The sequence below is a fragment of the Octodon degus genome, unplaced genomic scaffold (genome assembly GCF_000260255.1).
Source record: "Octodon degus isolate 3935 unplaced genomic scaffold, OctDeg1.0 scaffold00092, whole genome shotgun sequence".
NCBI classification, from domain to species: Eukaryota; Metazoa; Chordata; class Mammalia; order Rodentia; family Octodontidae; genus Octodon; species Octodon degus.
This window is the reverse complement of record NW_004524668.1, coordinates 10,759,914-10,778,286: the sequence shown is the minus strand read 5'-3', so window position 1 is coordinate 10,778,286 and position 18,373 is coordinate 10,759,914. Positions and strand designations below refer to the sequence as shown.

Below are 18,373 nucleotides of genomic sequence, written 5' to 3'. Positions count from 1 at the left end.
GTTGAACCCTTTGTGTCTCTCTGGCAAGATGTTCTGCTCCTGAATCAGCTGGGTGGGTCTTGCCTCTAGCCTCTTTGCAGGGAGTTCTGCTGAAGGGTTCTGTGCTGGGCCTGCACTCTGGGTCGAATGAGGATCCATGGGTCCCGGGCGGTCTCACTCACACACCAGGCCTGGGCTCTGGGTCTGTTCAGGATCCACGGGCCCTGGGTCCTCTCACTCGCCAGGCCTGCACTCTGGGTCTGTTCCATAGAGTTACATTGTTATTCTGTGTCAGATGCCAGGCTCAGAGTAAACAAGGGCCAGCTGCTAGGATGTGAGTAACCCTCAGTGACATGTGGCATCTGAGGCAGTTCCACGGAACACAGGGTGCCAGATTCTAGTAACATGAGGGTACATTGGCAGGGTGGCCATGAGGCCCGGGGTCCCCGCAGCATCTGCGAGGGCCGAGTGTCTGCCCCACAGGGAGGAGCCTGTTTGAAAGGCTGCCTCCTCCCCGAGTGAGTGGCTCCCAGCTCCACAGGGTGCAGAGCCTTGTAGGGGCTAAGCGGCCCAATGTGGGGCCAGATCTGAGTCACCCAAGGTCTAGGACCCCCTTGGTGTTATCCTGTGGGAAACAGGCTGAACTGCCTGGCCCTCACTACACTCCAGCCTATCTGAGGCCCGGGAGGCCAGGCTCAGGGTTTGGGGCAGGCATGGGGAGAAGCCACAGAAGCAGGCTCTGCCTGCCATCCCAGCTCATATCCCAGCGCACACCCCAGGCCTTGCCTTTGGACAGCGTCCCCTCCCCCACCCATTGAGTAATGCCTGTCCAGGCACAGGGTGAGCATGCCTTGTCCATGACAGTGCTAGCCCTGCATGCCCAGCCCCGGAAGCAAGCTGGGTTGGTCCCCTGAGGGAGGGGGTAGTACGGGAATCCCTGAGCTCCCAAGCTTTTCCACTGAGGCCAGAGCAGAAAGCCCTGCAGAGAGCAGCCGCCTCTATCCTTATCCTCGGGGTTGTTCCTGGGCACACCATGTTCAGATGCCATGAATTCTAGAAACCTGGAGCCAGCACAGTTGTCTTCTAGGCTTAGGGGACCCTTTGGTCTCACAATGTAAATCTCATGAGGAGTGAGTTTTTCTTTGTCCTGGAGTTGACTTCATCTTTTAACTGACTTGGCCTTGATCGTCATTCATAGGAGAAGTGGTTCCTCTAGGAACCTTCGTGTGGCAAGGAGCTGTTCTGCGTGGAGGTGGGAGAGGCCACTCCATCTCTGTTAGGAATCTGCTTTGCCTGCATACATAGTTCTTGCTTGTGTGTATTTGCTTGTGTTTTCTTCTCAGCCCTTCTCCCATCCTCAGAGATTTCCTTTTTAAGAAAGTAGTCTGTTTGGGCTTAGCTGAAGACAGGGAAACGGAGCTGGACCTGGCTATTTGGAGGCGAGGTGGAGTGCTGGGAAGTTGGGAGCCGTTCTCTGCCCAAGTGGGGCTTCTCTGTACAGGCTGGACGTCACAGGGACACTGGTGTGTTTCACTGACTAAATCCCTATGCTGGGCATGGTAGGAGAGGGGGAGGAGCGCGGTAGGAGTGGCCTGGGAGCTGTAGAGTTGGGTTGTGAGCCCCCAGAAAGTGGGGGCTAACCCCCATGGTCTGAATGGGACCTCAGCAGTGAGGGAACCCCAAAGGAAGCTGGGTGATTGGAGAAGTTGGTTCTTGAGTGGCAGAGGCAGGATCCTGTGTTTGGGAAGCTGTCTCCGGGCACCCCTGGTGCCAGACATGGTGGCTGCTTGTAGGTGAGAAATGAAGTTCTGAACTGCTCACAGAGACCTCCTGATCCAAGCAGGCAGTCACGGTGCAAGTGCTCTGGGTCCCGAGTTCCTTCCTGTGTCCGTTAGGGCTCGTCTTGCCCTTCCTCCCCACCTTTGTGTCCCCAGATAGGCAGCAAGCCATTCATGTGCCCTTCGCCAGAACAGTATGTTATGTGACCATGACGCAGGTGCCCTCACGCTCCAGTTTAGTTTCCTTGCCTGGAAGTGAATTCCCAGGGACACTGCACTGCCTGGCAGGAAGCAGGCCGCCTGGGCAGGGGTTCCCTGTTGGCTGCTGCGCATGGCTGAGGGCATCCGGGGCTAGGAGGCTGGGCTGGCCTTTCTGATAACTGGGTCAGGAGGTAAGAGCCTGTCACACACTAGGTAGTGAGAGTTCAGGCAGAACAGGTTGAGAACCCTGAAAACTTCCCCATAGGGCAGGATGGAAGGGTCTTCCATGTACATGTGTTGAAGCCCAACCCAGAAACCTGCAGATGAGCTCCAGATGGGACTTGGCCTCCTTTCTGCTCACACCTTGCTGTGGCCCCCGACTAGAGACTTGGCCCTCTGTGCTGTTTTTCACTCAGCCACAAAAGGGTGCAATATCACATGATCAGGGAGGGCCGAGGGGCATAATTGCCCTGGGCATCCAGTGAGAACCTTTTTTGAAGAGCTCCTCAGAGTTAACTAGGTTCCAGCCCAAATCAGACCCCAGCACCTGTTCTGTGGCAGAGGATCTACACCCTCTGTAAAGACTTCCCATCCTCATCACTGCAGAGGCTGTCGGGGTCAGCCAGAGGGTTTGAGCAAATGGTCCTGAGGTGAGAGCTGGGCTGGGAGAGCAGCCCTTCCCCCGCGCTGAGCTCGGCCCCTCCTCTGTCTGTCTCAGGTCTCCACAGTCTGGAGGTTTGAGGAACATCTACGAAGCTCTTGGACGACCTCCTGGCACACAGCGAAGTGCTTAGTGAATGGTGTTATTTCATTCCTTCCTTCTTTGACACCCTCATTTTATAATCAAGTCAGCTGGGCTCAGAGAGGTGCAAGAATTTTCCTGAGGCCAACAGCAAGCTAGCAGCAGGGCTGTAGGACTGACCTTCGCTCCCGAATCCCCGCCCTCTACTCCTTCCTGCACCTGCCCTGCTGCTTTCTCTGCCCTTGCCCCACCTCCCTCCAGTCTGCAGGCTTTGTTTGCATGTTTGGATGGAAGGGGCTTCCCTGGAGAGCTTGGTCGGGCATTCCTGGAAGCAGCCAGTAGTCATTGCTGCCCCCACTGCAGCCTACACCCCTCAGACTTGTGGTCTCTCGGCGCAGGCTCCCACACCCTCTGCCTCTCCCCTGCCTCCAGCAGAAGTGCAGGGGAAACATCAGGCCTTGACGCAAAGTGAATGCTGTTGGAACTATACAGGGAGCCCTCCTGCCATGGCAGGAGGAGGCTGCGCAAGGAGGGATGTAGGCAGGCAGGGGGTCCCATGCAGAATGTCTTAGTAGCCAGTTGTGGCCAGAGGGGGACCTAACGAAGGGGACCCTTGCATCTCCTATGACCCAGGTCTCTGTACCTCTGGTTTCTTTCCCTCTCTTGAACATGTGCTCCTGTGTTTATTTCCACTGTACCCCAGAAGCCAGACCCTGGCCCCCACTGCCATCTGAGTGGCCCTGAAACAGTCTTTGCCTCTCTGGGTCACAGTCAGTAGTAACTCTGCACTTAAAGAACTCGGCTTCATTCACGATGACTTCCACAGGCGAAGCACCAGGCCCCCAGCAGCCACAGAAGTCATCCAACTCCGCCTCCCGCATGCACTGCCTTCTGGGAGCCGCTCGGTGTCATGGCTTCTGGGGACACATCAGAGACAAAGCAGCCCTCCATCCTCCTGGAGCCTGTCAGACAGAGCATGTCAGTAGTGACAATGCACGGCCCAGAACCCGAACCAAACCGAACTGGAGACAGGGCTTCCTGGCAGGGGGTTCGCAGCTACAAACACATTGGTTGGGGCTTGTGGAGAAAGAGGCATGTGAGAGAAATTTGGAGCGAAGGGTGAGCACCTGGGGGAAGATTGCCTGTGTCCAGCAGAGGGAATAGTCACTGTCACCACCCTGAGCAGGAATAGAGCCAGGAAACAGGACTACTTGCATGACAACAGATGTGTTCTTGGTGGCAGCAAACACTGGGCCCTGACTTTGCCCTGCCTTCAGACCATCCAGGGATTCCGACCCCTGGAAATTCTAACCGTCTGCACTGCCTAGGAGCAGTGTGGCCCAGGCGTTGTAGCTGTGCCCTCTGCACCATCCTGCCCCATCGGTACACCTCAGGGGTGCGCTGATGACGTCCAAGGTGCCCTAGTGACCTCACAGATCAGTACAGGGCAGGCAATGGGCTCATCCTGCAGCTGGACTCGCTTCCCTGAGCAGGGTGTATGCAAGCTTGGGAGCAGGCCCTGCCCGGCTCGGCCTCATCTCTATGCCCTTCAGTGGCTGTGTAGAAAACTCTTAGCCGTGTGTGCTGCTTTCTAGAAACAGCTACACTGAGTTCATTCTACCCTTTCTGGATTTGTAAGTGTTAGGTTTGTGAGTTCGTGCATTTTACCAGCTGTCCCAGAAGCGTGTCTGCAGGTTCCCATGAAGTCTGTCTTCTCACTGTCACACTAAATGGGTACAGATTTCTCGGTGTAAGAAAGCCTTCCAATGGGGATATTGTAGAAGTTCAGATTGCGCCTCTCTCCATTCCTTAACTTCTGAGAGCCTGAAGTTGGTTCACTCATAGTAGGTGCTCAGGAGGCAGTGATGGTGGACCTAGTCATGTTCTGCCATCTCAGACCACGTGGTCTCCTGGGGAGACCCACATCTATCCAGCTGTCACAAGTCCCCAGCAGACTACACCAAGGTAAAGGACTTGTGCTGCAAGAATCTGACCAAGCGCTCCCCTGCATCAGGAGGGTGGCCAAGGCAGTGTCTGTCCGGCTGCTGGTTAGCTCTAAACTTAAGAGACCAGCCAAGCAGACAGCTCTGATTAGGGTGTAACGTAGGGGCAGTGTGCACCAAGCATGTGGCAGAAGGCCTCAGTACAGTGCAGCTGAGCTCCTCTAGCACCATCTGCAGCCAGAGGCACCTTTCTTGGTGCCAGCATTAAGTGAGCTTTGGAAGGAGTGAGCCTTGGCCACGGGAGAGCCACACCTCCTCCCTAGTACCTGGCTGTGTTCCTGGATTTGGAGCTGGATTCGAAGGTTTGGGAGCTTCTGGCTCAGTGAGAGCAGGCCTGTTGAAAACCTCCTGTACCTGTTATCTCTGTGGCCACCACAGTGCTTAGGGACCAACCCATGACAACAACTAGTGGTGTGGGGGAGGGGGGGCACTGCTACAAGCATAATGGGACCCGGGGTGGCAAGCTCAAGCTGAGAGTCATGCGTGGTCCTGTCATTGTTCCCCTCTGGGCGCTAGTGAGACACATCTTACCTGTCCATTTTAGACCTCTTGTTTCTTCATTCACTCCTCCACCTCCCTGCATTGTCATGCTGCACGCTGGCCGTCTGTGCCCCGAGCCACGCAGCCTCTGTGCACGCACCCAGGTGGTGTTTCCTATGCCAGCTGTGAGCAAGATCCAGTCCGGCCCTCAAGGACCCTCTGATCTGGTGGAGGCAGACCGGAAGTAGACAGCTCAGCAGGCAAGGGAGTGCCGTGAGAGCAAGGTCCAGAAAGAACAGAGGAGGAAAAACCCAGAGGGTGACATGCCAGAGAGGAGCAGGGGCCAACGCAGTGGGCAGTTGGAGAGGTTGGAAAAGTGTCTTGCAGAGGGGAGAACACTGGCTGAGGGAGAAAGCGTGGGAAGAGGGGACAGACCTGGCACAGGCCAGGCTAAGGGCACCAAGGTCAGAAGAGCCTGGCCTGGCGGAGAAACAGGCCCAGTCCATAGGCAGAGGAGGATCCTCACACAAGGAGGGACACACTGTGACCTACCTGTGCAAGGCCTTGGTAGTGACACTGTCCAGTGGTCCTTGTAAAGACCACTCTTGTTGCTTGGTGGAGAATGGATTGAAAAGGAAAGAATTGAAGTGGGGACCCGTGACAAGGCTGTTGCACTGTCCCTATGAAAAACGGTGAGATAGGTGTGGTGGGGTGGGGGCAGTGGGAATGCAGAGAGAGATAGGTTTGCAGATGGGACCCAGGGACTCAGCGATGGTTAGCTGGGGGAGATATGGCAGACCCCACACACAGTGCACACCGCTCTTACTGTACACACAGCTCAAGCAAGCGTGTTTGGGTGGTTTCCAAGTCCATGGCCAAGAGCAAGCCACAAACTGAGTGGAAAAGGAAGGCAAGCCTTAGCTAGGCTGTGGTTAGCAGCTATGTTTTTGCTGAGAAGGGGTGAGGAAGGTGCTGTGTGATTAGTGCGGGTGCAAGTTGGGACCACACAGGGTAGCCCACGTGGCCATGAGTCTTTTTGGCCTCAGACAGCCACATTGAAGTGTCCCCAGGAGCCCTGCACAGGACCCAGACACTGATACTCAGAAGCCCCTGGGGCAGCCAGCCCATGAGGACAGGGCAGGGCCTGGTCTCACTTCGTGCTCCGACCCTTGACACACGCTCCGTGTCAGCGCATCTGCTGACTACATTGCACAGGTGTTGAACTCCCCAGCAGGCGAGGCGCTCCCGCACCCCGTTCCACGCTCCTCCCAGCTGTGCTTCCTTTTCTCAGAGGAGCAAACAGGTTTGGAGGTGCAGAGCTGCGTCACCCAGCCACCGTGTAGGAGGCAGGGAGCTCTCCAAGCGCCAGGCCTCCGAAGACCACGCTGCACCTGCTCCCGGTCACACTGTCCTTAGGCGGTAGGGTGCCGGCATGCACCGGGCAGAGGGCTTCCTCTAGCCCAGTGGCCGCAGAACCCATGATGCTGCTATTCCTATTTTTGTAAATGTAGACCAGAGCTCAGAGAGGACCTGCCTTGCCGAGGTCGCATAGCTAGTCACTGAGGAGCTGGGGTCATGCAGTTACATATGTCACTTGCTGCTGCGCTCAAGGACTCGCTGTGGATAGGACTAGAGGATTTAGTAGTCCAGGGACCCTACTGCTCTGCAGTCACTCGTCTCTCATGCGTTCTCTGGTCAGTGCCAGGCATCATGATTGGGAAGGTATCAGTCTTGCAGGATGTCTCTGGCCCGGTCCTGAGGGGTTGAGGTGGTGGTCTGGTGTCTTCCCACAGTTGTGGTCCATGTTACAAAAGGCCTGGGGGTTGGTCCCCCAGGGAGGTCTGTGTGGGTCTGGTTGAGCCTCAGTTTTCTCACCTGTGAGATGGGTGCAAAGGCACTCACTCTCCCTGCCTGTGGGGCTGAGGCAGGAGGTCCAGAGACAAAGCTGGGGAAGAACCTGCAAAGCCCCAGGTCCCCTGAGTGGCAGCCAGCACTCTGCCCCATCCTGCATAGACTTGGGCCCTGACTCTAAGGTCCCCACCCAGGTGACACCCTGGCAGGGAGAAAGCATCCCCAGCCCCAGAAATGGTCGTGTGGTTGCAGTTCAAGAGCCAGCCGGGTGGAGCAGATGTGACAAGGAGCAGAGAACCATCCACAGCTGGAGGAGGAGGATGGGCAGGCCTTCCTCCTGTCTGATAATGCACGTTCCAGTGTTGATGGATGTGCAGGGTGCTAACAGAGCGAGAAGCTGGACATCAGTGGCATGGGCCTCTCTATCAGTCTGTCTTTGTAGCTGCTGCTGCCCCACACACTACGCTGTGGCTATTTCCAAGAACTGCACATCAGAGGAGGACCTGCTATGTGCCAGGACTGCTCCCCTGCAGGACACAAGAGTCCAACTGGATTTCATCTCTAGGCAGCCCCCTTCTCCCAAGACGTGTCACCTGCCTGAGGGGCCTGGCAGGTGCCAGTGGTTGTGGAGTTCCTCAGCGGGCCTCCTCGGGGTCTTGTGGTCCTGCAGGCCTTGGTCCCCCGGCTGGACCACCGGCTTCACGGGGCCTTGGGCCTCGGTTTCCTGCTGACTCTTGCTCAAGCAAGTGGAATCATCACAGGCTTTGTGGAGCACAGTGAGGAATTCAGCCAGGGAAATCAGGTCTGCCTGTGAATGGAGATTTACTGAGGGTTCCTTGCAGCCTTGGTTTTGTGCCCCCTCACCATATATTTTCTATGCTTTTAGTTCCCTTCTATGATTTGAAAATAGTAAATGGAAATTGGAGAGGTAATACCTTTTCAATTCCTTGCTAATTTGAATAGTGTGATGGATTCATAGGCCGTCCCTGCTCTGTCATCCTGTATCCAGCGTTTCCGCACTGTATATACTACCCCCTTGTTAGTCACTTAGTTCTTTGTTGGGTGTTGGACCAGTTGTCACTATACTGCAGCCCTGTGTTCAGGTGATTCTTAACTATGTCCTCAGAGTGATGTTGGCAAAACAAGGTGAAGCTGTGAAAATGTGAAAGTACAGTAAGATATTTTGAGAGACCACATTCACATGATGTCCTGTTTCATTTTGTTCTTAGACTGCTGGGTGTTGAATCTGGGGCCTGCACACTGCACTATATCCCAACCTTGTTTCATTTTGGGTTGTTTTTGTTTTTGTTTTTTGAGTCAGGGTCTCCCTATGTTGCCCAGGATAGACTCAAACTTAGGATCTGCCTGCCTCAACCTCCCAGAGTGCTGGGACTGTAGTGGTACGCTGCTGTGCCTGTACTTCTGTTACAGGCACAGCAGTATATCTGCTGGTATATTGCTAGCATCGTTCTATATTGTTACTAGTTATTGCTGTTAAGTTTGTAACCATTTCTAAATTTATAAATTAAGCTTTATCCTAAGTATGTTTGTGTAGAAGGAAAGAGTGTATGTGGAGTGTGATACTGCAGCTGCAGTACGGGCATCCACTGGGGACCTTGGAACAAGTCTCCTGCAGCTTAGTGGGACCTGTGTGGTGTTAGTGCTTCGGGCTGCATGACACCACAGGTGCCTATCCCATGCCTTGTAGGCAGGTGTTCAGTACCTTCCGGCCCTGTCCAGCACATGCCAGGGTAGGTCATGACAACCAGAAATGTCTCCAGTATTGCTAAATATGCGCCCTAGGGAAGCACCATGGACCTTTAATTTTATCTATTTACCTTGTTTTTTGTTGTTGTTTTCATTTATTTTGTGAGATTGACCTTGAACTCACTGGGTAGCCGAGACTAGCCTCAAACTCACAGCAATCCTCCTGCCTCAGCCTCCCAACTGCTGAGATTACAGACAGGCACCACCATGCCTGCCCCTGAACCTTTGATTTAAGCCCTCCTTTTTGCCCATGTTGAGACTGACCCCATACCCATCCCCCCTCAGCAGAGCCAGTGCCAGGCAGACTTCCACTCCACCTCCCACCTCCCCTGACCCCACAGCTTTGATCAGTGCCCCACTTCCTTCTGTCCAGAGGGGCAGACAGTGGTAGTCACAGGGTTCTGAGGGCTCCCTGTTGCCCTCTGTAGAGTAAGGATGGTAACCCTCCACCTTGATCCCTTGGTGGACATAGGACAGGAGATAGTTGGTAGCTGTAGAACACTTAGCACTGTTGGGCACCCAGTGAGTGCCCTGCGGCTCTCACTCAATCCTGTCTGCTTCTGTAATGCTCAGCTGAGGCATGGCAGCAAAGGACAGGCTCAGGAGGAGGGAGGAGGTGACAAGTCCCTGTCCCAGTGAGGGGTGGGGAGCCTTGGAGCTGGGTACTACCCAGAGTTAAAGAAGGAAGGCTTTCTAAAATAAACTGGGAAAAGCTTTTCTGAAGCAAATCCCGCTTCATGGGATGGCATTAAGAATAGGACCAAACTGCTCCACAGGCCTGGGTTCCCATCTCTGTTGGGAGTCGTGCCCCCTCCAGGAGCCTGAGAGGAGAGACCCAGGATGGTTGTGGAGTGGGGTGTCGTGGTGGGCGGGAGCTTGCTCCTCCTGTTCCTGGCAGGTATGTTTGTTCCTCAGCAACTGTGACCTGGGGAGAGATCTGAGATGTGACCAGCTCACTCTGGGGCCACCAGCATGACCTGGCCTCCAGGTGTCCAGCAGATGCCTTCCTGCTCAGGCCTTGCAGGTGGTAGCCAGCGCTAATGGCACCCCCCCCACCCCCGGCAGTGTCGGGGACACAGGCTGCACTCCTGATGCCGTGTCATTGCTCTTCCTGTGCAGCTACAGCCTCCGCCTGGCATCCCGATGCCCTCCGCCATCCGCCCCGTACATCACCAGGCAGTGCAGGAAGGCCAAGGCCCCGGCTGCAGCCCCGTACCAGGGACCCTTCCTCAAGGAGTAGACACTGCGCCTGCTCCCTGACAGGTAGGAAGCAGGACATGACCACTGAAGTGGTCTTGGGACTGAGGGGACTGGGCAGGATCTGGGTGGGAGAGCAAGACGTGATGGGTGGGAGGAATGCTGGGCCTTGGCCAGACCCTTGCCCTCCCGTGGGCAGGCCCTTAATGGCCGACGGTGTTCAAACCTAGCTCTGCCACTCACCAGCTGGAGGAAGTCAAGCCACTCCTCTAATCTCTCTGAGCCTCAGTTTCTAAACTGTAAAATGGGGCTGCAATAGAGCTTACTTCATAGGATGACTGTGGCAACTGCCAGTGTCAGCTGACTGCAGAGCACTTAACCCAGTGCCTGGCGCAAGTCAGCACTAAAGAAGTACTAGCCTCACTGCTGCAGTGCTGCTGCTGCTGCTGATGTGGGGACGACAATGATGATGCTGCGGCGACGCCGACGACGATGGTGATGATAGAATACTAGTACTTATACCCAGTACTCAGTTGACACTTTCAGAAGCTTTAAGCCCAGAAAAAATGGTGGAGTGTCTATTCCTACAATATATTTCAAAGTAAAAATAATACTAATCCATTAAATTAAAAATTTAGATTTAGGGTGAGCTCAAATAGGCTCTTTCTAGGTTTCCTAATAGTACAAACCTGGAACAGGCTTTTCTTTCTGGGTGTCTGGGCTTTGCCGGTGCCCCATGCACACTCTGGGCACCCTGTTGGTGATCCCCTGGCAGAACTGCATTCATTGTGTCCCCGAGGTCCAGAGCACCCCAGGCACCAGAAGAGCTGGGGCGCAGTTACAGAGCCAGACCCAGACCCAGGGGCCACCCCGATGGGGCATGTGCTGCTGGCCACTCGCACTGGGAGATGCCTGCTTGACTCACAGGGCCAGGCCCGAGCCAGGTCGCTTGGCAGGAAACGTAGTGTTGTGCGAGGCACACGGGGTTGGGTTCTGAAGCTCTGGGGTCTTTCGTGTTGCAGAGGCCCTTCCTCCTGCCACTGCCTTCCTGTCACTTTCCTCCTTTCTCCCTCCTGTACGCAGTTTCTGGGCCTGCTGTTAATCCTTTGCAGGCTGGAGAGGGATGAAACTGCAGCCCTTTTCCACAGAAAGAGCCTGTGTGTAGCACCCAACAGGAGAGCTGACTCTGAACTTGACCCTGTGAAGCAGGGTGGAGTTGGACTGTAAATAATGGGAAAGTGGGAGGACTAGGAAAACTGGGCGAGCTGGCTCACATGGGGATGAACCCTCCCACCCACCTGCTGCACAGATGCAGGAGCGGGGGTCCAGGCATGCTCGGCTCAGTCGGAGGCCTCTGGAAAACGGGAGGCGGAGCCAGGATGAGCGCATCTCTTGTGATGGTGGCTGCTGCCTGAGCCCCTGAGCTGGTGACAAGGCTGCTGAAGGCTGCCACCCCAGCAGCACCCACACCCCCGAGGGAGCCAGGGACAACCCAGCTAGCCCTGGAACACAGGGCCGCTGCAGCCCCGGTGATGAGGAGGACACATGCATGGGCATCTGCCAGGCCGCGTCGGCTCTCTGGGGCCGGGCCGGCATCATCCCAGACACACACCGCCTGTTCCATATTTTCAAGCACATGCATCATCCCAGGCTAACTGTGCAAATGAACAGAGGCTGGATTTGGTCTGTGTGTGCAGCGCACAGCCTCTAATTTGCTCACCAACAGGGTTCCAAACACAACCGTTTAATTTCTAAATGGCGCCACTTGTGCCTTGAAATCTTAATTAACTTTTTCTATTTTTAAAACTTGTGCCTACACCAAGCCACCTAGGACGCCATACTTGACCTGTTTATTTTATTTCCCACTGTTTGTCCGAGTCTGCTCGGGCTGCTGTAATCGAATGCCACACACTGGGCGGCGGAAACAACAGACATCTATTTCCTGTCTGTCCTCTAGGCTGGAAGTCCAGGAGCTGGGCGCTGGCCTCCTCAGGTTCTGGCAGGCCCTTTTCCAGGCTGCTTGGCACCCACCCACCGGATCACTGTATCCTTCTACCCAGGTGTGGGTAGATGGCACCCTCTCTCTCCCAGTCCTACTCGATATCCCACCCTCACCTAACCCTAACGTCATCCCCAAGGCCTGTCTCCAGTAGCATCACACTGGGGGTCAGGGATTCAGTCTAAGATGAGCTTTAGGGGGACACCATTCAGTCGATAGCACTTTGACACAGCACGAATGATACTTCAAAATGTGGCAACAAAAGGTTTTATTTATCCTGGGAAGGTGTGTACAGCTCAACACTGTCATTTCAGGAGGGAAACTGAGGCACGGGTTGGAGGCAGAGCTGGCATCAAAACTCTGGACAGAGGTCTACAGGTGGGCTGTGGCCCTGATGCAGAGCTCTGTGTGCCCACTGGTGGGGGGCAATTTCCAAGAAGCGCGGGCCCCGGCTGCTCGCCCCGGCTACCCCGGGATTCAAGGCTCTGCCCAGTTGATTGTGAGCCTGAACCTAGCCGGGCGCAGCACCAGCAGCTGAGCCGCCCTGCCCCTGCCTATGGCCACTCCTTGCTGCCCTCCCTTTGCTGGTCACAGAGGGAAGGCAGTGCCCACTGCCTAGGCTAGCAGAGGCTTCCGCTGTGTGTTTTGTCTTCCTCTTCTCTTTTCCCCCTTAGCCAGCCCAGCTCTGCTTGGGAGGCTAAAAAGACAAGTCCAGGAAAGGGACCCATGCCTCTGGCCACCTCACAGCCGCTCTCAGCTGTTGCTGCTGCTCTGGCTAAGCCTGGAGATCCTGGGGCCTGCTGAGAGACGGGTTCCTGATGCTGGCCATTTTAGTGGGAGGATATGAGGCTCCTGGACTCCCCGGCTCCTGGTAGTCAGGCTCATGAGGCAGCCTCTCCTCTTCTTCCCAGCCAGCACCCTCCTCCCCTCCCCCATCAGTGTCAGTTCATCCACATCCCCCGCTGCAGAGGCCCCTTCAAGGTTGGCAAGGGGGTTTCTTCTATGGAATCTGCTCGACACATTGGAAACCCATCACTCCCTGCCCCAGGCTGACTGAGGTAGTGGCATTCCCACCTGGCCCCATGGATGAGTATAATCTACACTCCCAGCCCTTTTAAAATTTATTATTTTCAGACAGGGTCTCTCTGTCATTCAGTAGCCCCAGCTCAGCTGCAACTTGGGATCTGCCTGACTCAGCCTCCCACTGTGCTAGGATTATAGGAGGGCCCCGTCCTGTCCCTTTTGAGCTGCCTGTAACATTTAACCTCAGAGGGTGGAGGCAGGGAATAAAGGCTTTGGAGCTGGCCTATCTGGGTTTAGATTTGTCCCTCACTTATCAGCCGCATCAGCCCGGCAAGTCAACTTCTTGGTGACCCTGATGCCTTCTCCATTGCCCGGGCATGATGACAGCACACCCTTGGAGGAAACCATGTAGCTTGGGATGGAGGTCAGGGTGCACCTAGAGCCTGCGCCACACAGAGAAAGGGCTCAGCGGTGGAGCTGCCCTGTGGTCATTATGGGACCATGTACAGGGGTACAGAGTCCCCCAACAGTGCCTCCCCACCCAGTGAGGCTCACAGAAAGCCACCCAGAGGTGGCTGTGTGGTTGATGGGGACCCAGTGATCAGAGGCTACCTGACTTCAACTCCGAGCCATCAGCCAGAGATTGCTCCCAGAGCCCAGGCCCTCCCCTCCCGTGGCCCTCTGGGACTCTGCCTGCCTTTCTTCCCTGCTCCAGCCAGGGTGCAGGTTGTTGCTGCCTAAGCCACACCATGTGCCAGGGAGCCTCCCCAGCAGGGCGCTTCCGGGGCCATCACAGGCAGCTCCCCTGCCGCCCCCTGCAGTTGGAGGACCAAGTGGACAGGTGACCTGCACGGTCTCTGCAGCAGGTCCCACCTCCAGGCTCTTCTGCAGCCCTCACAGTGTGCCTCACTTTTCTGTTTTGGGTCCCTTATCTGCCAGAGGGCTGGTCACTGCTGGGTGTCCTGGAATCTCGTAAAAAGTCAAGAGAAGCGCTGAGAGCAGTCCTGCTTTGCATAAACCCAAAGCACCGCTCTTGTTATTATTGAATCACTATGTTATATTATTATTGGCAGTGGTAATAACAGTCGTGATAGCTGGGAGGGCTCTGTACTTCTGCTACCAGGGCCACCCCAGCTGGACGTGTGCACCAGGAAGCAGGCACAAGGACATCTGCAGTCCACGTGCACGCCCTGCCACCACATTTTGTTCACCAGAAGCATGTGCACACACGCGTGTACACGTTCTCCTAGAAGAGTGTACCAGCAGCATCCCTCCCCTGGCACCAGCTGCCATCAGTCAGGCATCAGTTGGGACTGAAGGGATCTATGTAGCCTGGGGCTCACAGGGCCACAGCCACGAACCCACTAGGCAGAAATACTTAAGGATCAGGGAGCGCCAACTTAAGGTGGTGTTGATGAGGATAAGTATTGTCTGAGATAGCAGAGGGACAGAGGTTATCCTGGGGTGGGGGGTGCGGGTCTGGGCTAATGGGGCTGCTGATGCTTCATCAGGCCCTGGCTTTCCTGATGTGTTCACTGAAAATCCATCAGGCTGCGTGCGTGCGTGCGTGCGTGTGTGTGTGTGTGTGTGTGTGGTCTTTTGTTTGTTTGCTTTTTCTTCTGTGTTCCTGGAGTACTTTAGTAAATAGTTTAATTTTTAAACCTAGATGAGACTGTGCGCAAACGGCCAGCACTTGTACTAACGGCACTGTGTAAGTGGTCATCCTTGTCTTCTCGCTTTTCTTTTTCTCCCCAGCACCTGAAGTGACCTGGAATCAGTAAAGCCAAAGGGACTGGCAGGCTGCCCTGCAGGGAGCACCGACCCATCCCAGCTGCGTGAGCCCTCCAGAGAAAGGGAACGTGTGCGTGCGTGCGTGTGTGTGTGCGCACACGTGTGCATGTGCGTGTGCATCCGTGCATGCAGGTGCATGCCCATGGTCTCCAGACACAGGCCCCGAACCCCGGAAAGCAGGAAGGTGTTACTCCATCGTGTCCTCTGGGAAGACCCTCAGGGACAGCCCTAGGGCTGCGCTCCGCAGCTCAGCCTTCCTGCCTGGGTGGGGCCTCTCCTACTATGCAATTTTTCAAAAGCTCCTGGACCCTGCTTTCAGCTTCCTGGATTGTCATTTGCTGTTGCAGGGGCTTTGATCTGGTCCCGAGGCTCTGCTTCAGTCCCATCTGAGGAAGGCCTTCAGGGAGAGGTCACGTTTCCCTTCAGCACATCCTTGCCCCACCACTGCCCCTCTCCCTTCACATCTCTGGGGATCAATAATGAGTACACCCACTGGGGTCAAGCCTGCACCCTTGGCCTCTATGCTTGAAAACCCCCTTTCCTGCCTGTGCAATTTGAATTTCTGGCTCCTATTTCCAGGTTTCTAGTCACATTGCTCTTGAGTCTTTGCAGAGAACCCTGAAAGCAGGTGCATCCAGGGCAAAGTCTGTCCCCATCTGCAGAGGCGGCCCCTCCACTAGGACCAATAAGCCACAGGGAAGGCGCATGGGAAAGGGGACTCCTGGGGCCTCTGGCCTTGCTTGGTGGGACCATCAACACCTTAGCTTCTGAGCTTCTCCAGTTAGCTGCAAAGGAAAACAAACCAACAAGTCCCCAAATAGGAATTGGAAACAAATGGAAGGATTAAAAGCACAGGGAGAGGAAGTAGAGATTTCCAGAGGCCATAATTGCTTGCCAGGGAACTGTGGGGCTGACCCTTGCTCTCTGGTGGACTGTCCATGTCTTGGAGAAACGGGTGACTGAGCTCAGAGTTGGGACTGTTTCAGTGAGGTTCTTGGGTTTTGTGCCTTTGGGGCAGACCCCAGATGAGGACGCCTGAGGCCACTTTGGTGCTGTTTTCCCAGCTCTGCTCCAGAAATGATAAATGAAACCCAAAGTGGAAGGAGGGGACTTAGGAGAGTCATCACACGATAAAGGGATTTTCTTTTCAGGGCTACTATGGTTGATCTTGCAACTCTTGTAAATATGTATGTAGACACTTTTCAAAGCACGTATTTATGTCCCTGACTGTAAATGCCCCATTTTTAAAGTTTTATAACATGTATTATTTAATTAATTAGTCAAATGGCTGCAATATGGGGTCTGAGAATAGTCCGAGAAAGGGATCTTATGAGATCCTCACATGTGCAGAAAAAGGCTGATCATTGGCCAGTGTCACAGTTTTCCTAGCCACCACCCAGCTCAACTCTCTCCTTTGTTTTCATTTCTCATGAACTGGAATCCTCTCTCACACTCGCTCCGACAGTTAACCCTCGCAAGCATGTAGAAGTCGTGGCTCTTCCTTACCTTCAGGACTTGGTTTTGTCCCATAACTGCTCACATCCATAGACTGCACCCCAGCCCTCGTGCTCCGAGGGGCTTCCCTGTCAGCAGCGGGGAAAGCTCACGAACCCAAAGCCTCAGAAGTCACTTCTGCCCCTGGTGAACTGTGGGAGATGTTTCTGGGGCCTTGGGGGATACTCTCTTCTGTGTGTGCAAAGGCGCTGGTCACCCTTCCATTCTCTCGGACTGTGAGGAAAACCGTTCCAATCATGAGAAAGAGTGGAGGTCTTCCGGCGTGGGTTTGTATCACAGAAGAAGAAGGTTTCATACCTGCCATGTGAAGAAAACTAATAATAAAAGTGCAAAGAACGATTGTAGGAACCAGCGTGGGCCTGATGATCATTTTGGTGTCTGTGCTTTGTCCTCGTGCTGGTGGATTCGTAGTCCGCGCCACGCGACCCAGGCAGGCTTCACTCCAGGGGCGGGCTGAGGGGCTGGGGACTTGGAGGAGAGTCACTCAGTGTCCTGTCTGCTGCTCAAGGTTGCTCCACCCTCAAGACAAAAGATGAAGCCACTACGCCAAGACTAGAAAGGGCTCCCGTGACTACTTTGAACGGCCTTCTTGAGATGTAATTGGCCTACCGAGCAAATGCCCCACTTAAGTATCCAAATCAGTGGATGCTTTCTTTGGTTTTGCAGTACTTGGTTTCGAATCTAATGCTCCACCACTGACGCACATCCCTAGCTCCCTTTTATTTTTTAAGAGAGTCTTATATATTGTGTAGGCTGGGTAAGGACGTGTGGTCTTCCCACGTCAGCCTCCAGAATAGCTGGGATTGCGGGCACACGCCACGATGCCTGACTCTTTGTTGTATTAGGTTCAGCGCTCTGTTGGTACCAATGCTAGAATGTTTTCATCACCCCCCAAGCAAACTGCATAACCACTGGCATTCCTACATGCTAACTACAAATCCACTTTTCTGTCCCCAGGGATTTGTCTGTCATGGACACTTCCTGTAAGTGGACCATGTAATACGAAACCTTTTGTGACTGGCTTCTTTTACTTCACAGTGTGTTCCCTGGTTGTAGCATCTGTTGGTCATTCATTCCTTTTGTAGCCTAAATGTACCATTGAATGGACTTACCATGTTTTATCTGTCCATTCCTCAGGTGATGGACTCTTGGACCAGTGACTTTTTTTTTTTAAATCACACTAACCAGTGACTTTTTTTTGACCACTAAGAATAAATGCACAATAGACATTTATGTAGAAGTTTTCATGCAGACAACTTTTCTTGGGTTTGTACATAGGAAAAAGGCGGGTCATAAGGTCACTTGGTTATCCTTCGAGGGACTGTTTTCCAGAGTGGCCCCATTATTCACATTCCCACAGCAGCAGTCAAGGATTTCAATTTTTCTGCCTCTTCACCAGCACTTGCTTTGTCTGTCTTAGCCATCGTGGGTGCGTGAGTGCAGATACATTGTGTGAAAGCCCTCCCCATCTACCGGCCACACCACCTCACTGTTGGGTACCAGAGCCTGGACAGAAGGGACACATGGACAGGGAACTGTGATGAGAAGTGAGATACAAGCATTTTCTTGGGTTTGTGAGGGACAAGGACCCATAGTAGGGTGCACAGTAGGAGACCTGTAGATGCTATTTGCTCCTGTCCAAATATTGCATGAGGGTAGGAGAATAGGCAAAATTCTGTCTCTTCCTGTACACTGTCCCCAAAAAGGAAATGAGATGTGTTAGTTGGGGCTGTCCAGAGACACAGAACCAATGGGAGGTGCATGAAGAAAGCCACTCTTTGAGGGACTGCCTTACATGAGTACCGACTCCGGGAAGCTCCACAGTGCCACCTGCACACTGAAGCCCAGGACACTTGGTGTGATTCAGCTGGGTCTACAGCCTGAGCACAGAGGAGCTGGTGCTGCACATCCCAGGCTCAGGGCGGAAGAGGTGAGGAGAGCCCCAGCCCCACAGTCAGGCAGACAAGGGGGCCAAGTCCTCCCTCCATGAGGTGCAAGTGCTGCTGGGAAGAAGCTCACAAGCACACTAGAAATGGCGCTGCCCCAG

The 18,373-nt window shown here is 54.4% G+C and overlaps 1 protein-coding gene across 3 annotated transcripts in view; it reads left to right on the top strand.

The window, feature by feature from the left end:
- Positions 1-16,670, top strand: part of Prdm2 (PR/SET domain 2) — a 101,876-nt gene extending 85,206 nt beyond the window's left edge. For all 3 annotated transcript variants that reach the window (XM_023722432.1, XM_023722434.1, XM_023722435.1), the window contains 2 exons: positions 9,921-10,064; positions 14,776-16,670. In XM_023722432.1, coding sequence (XP_023578200.1) covers positions 9,921-10,041 — 121 coding nt within the window. In that variant the 3' untranslated portion in view covers positions 10,042-10,064; positions 14,776-16,670. The remainder of the gene's footprint in view (positions 1-9,920; positions 10,065-14,775) is intronic.
- The last annotated feature ends 1,703 nt before the right edge of the window (positions 16,671-18,373 follow it).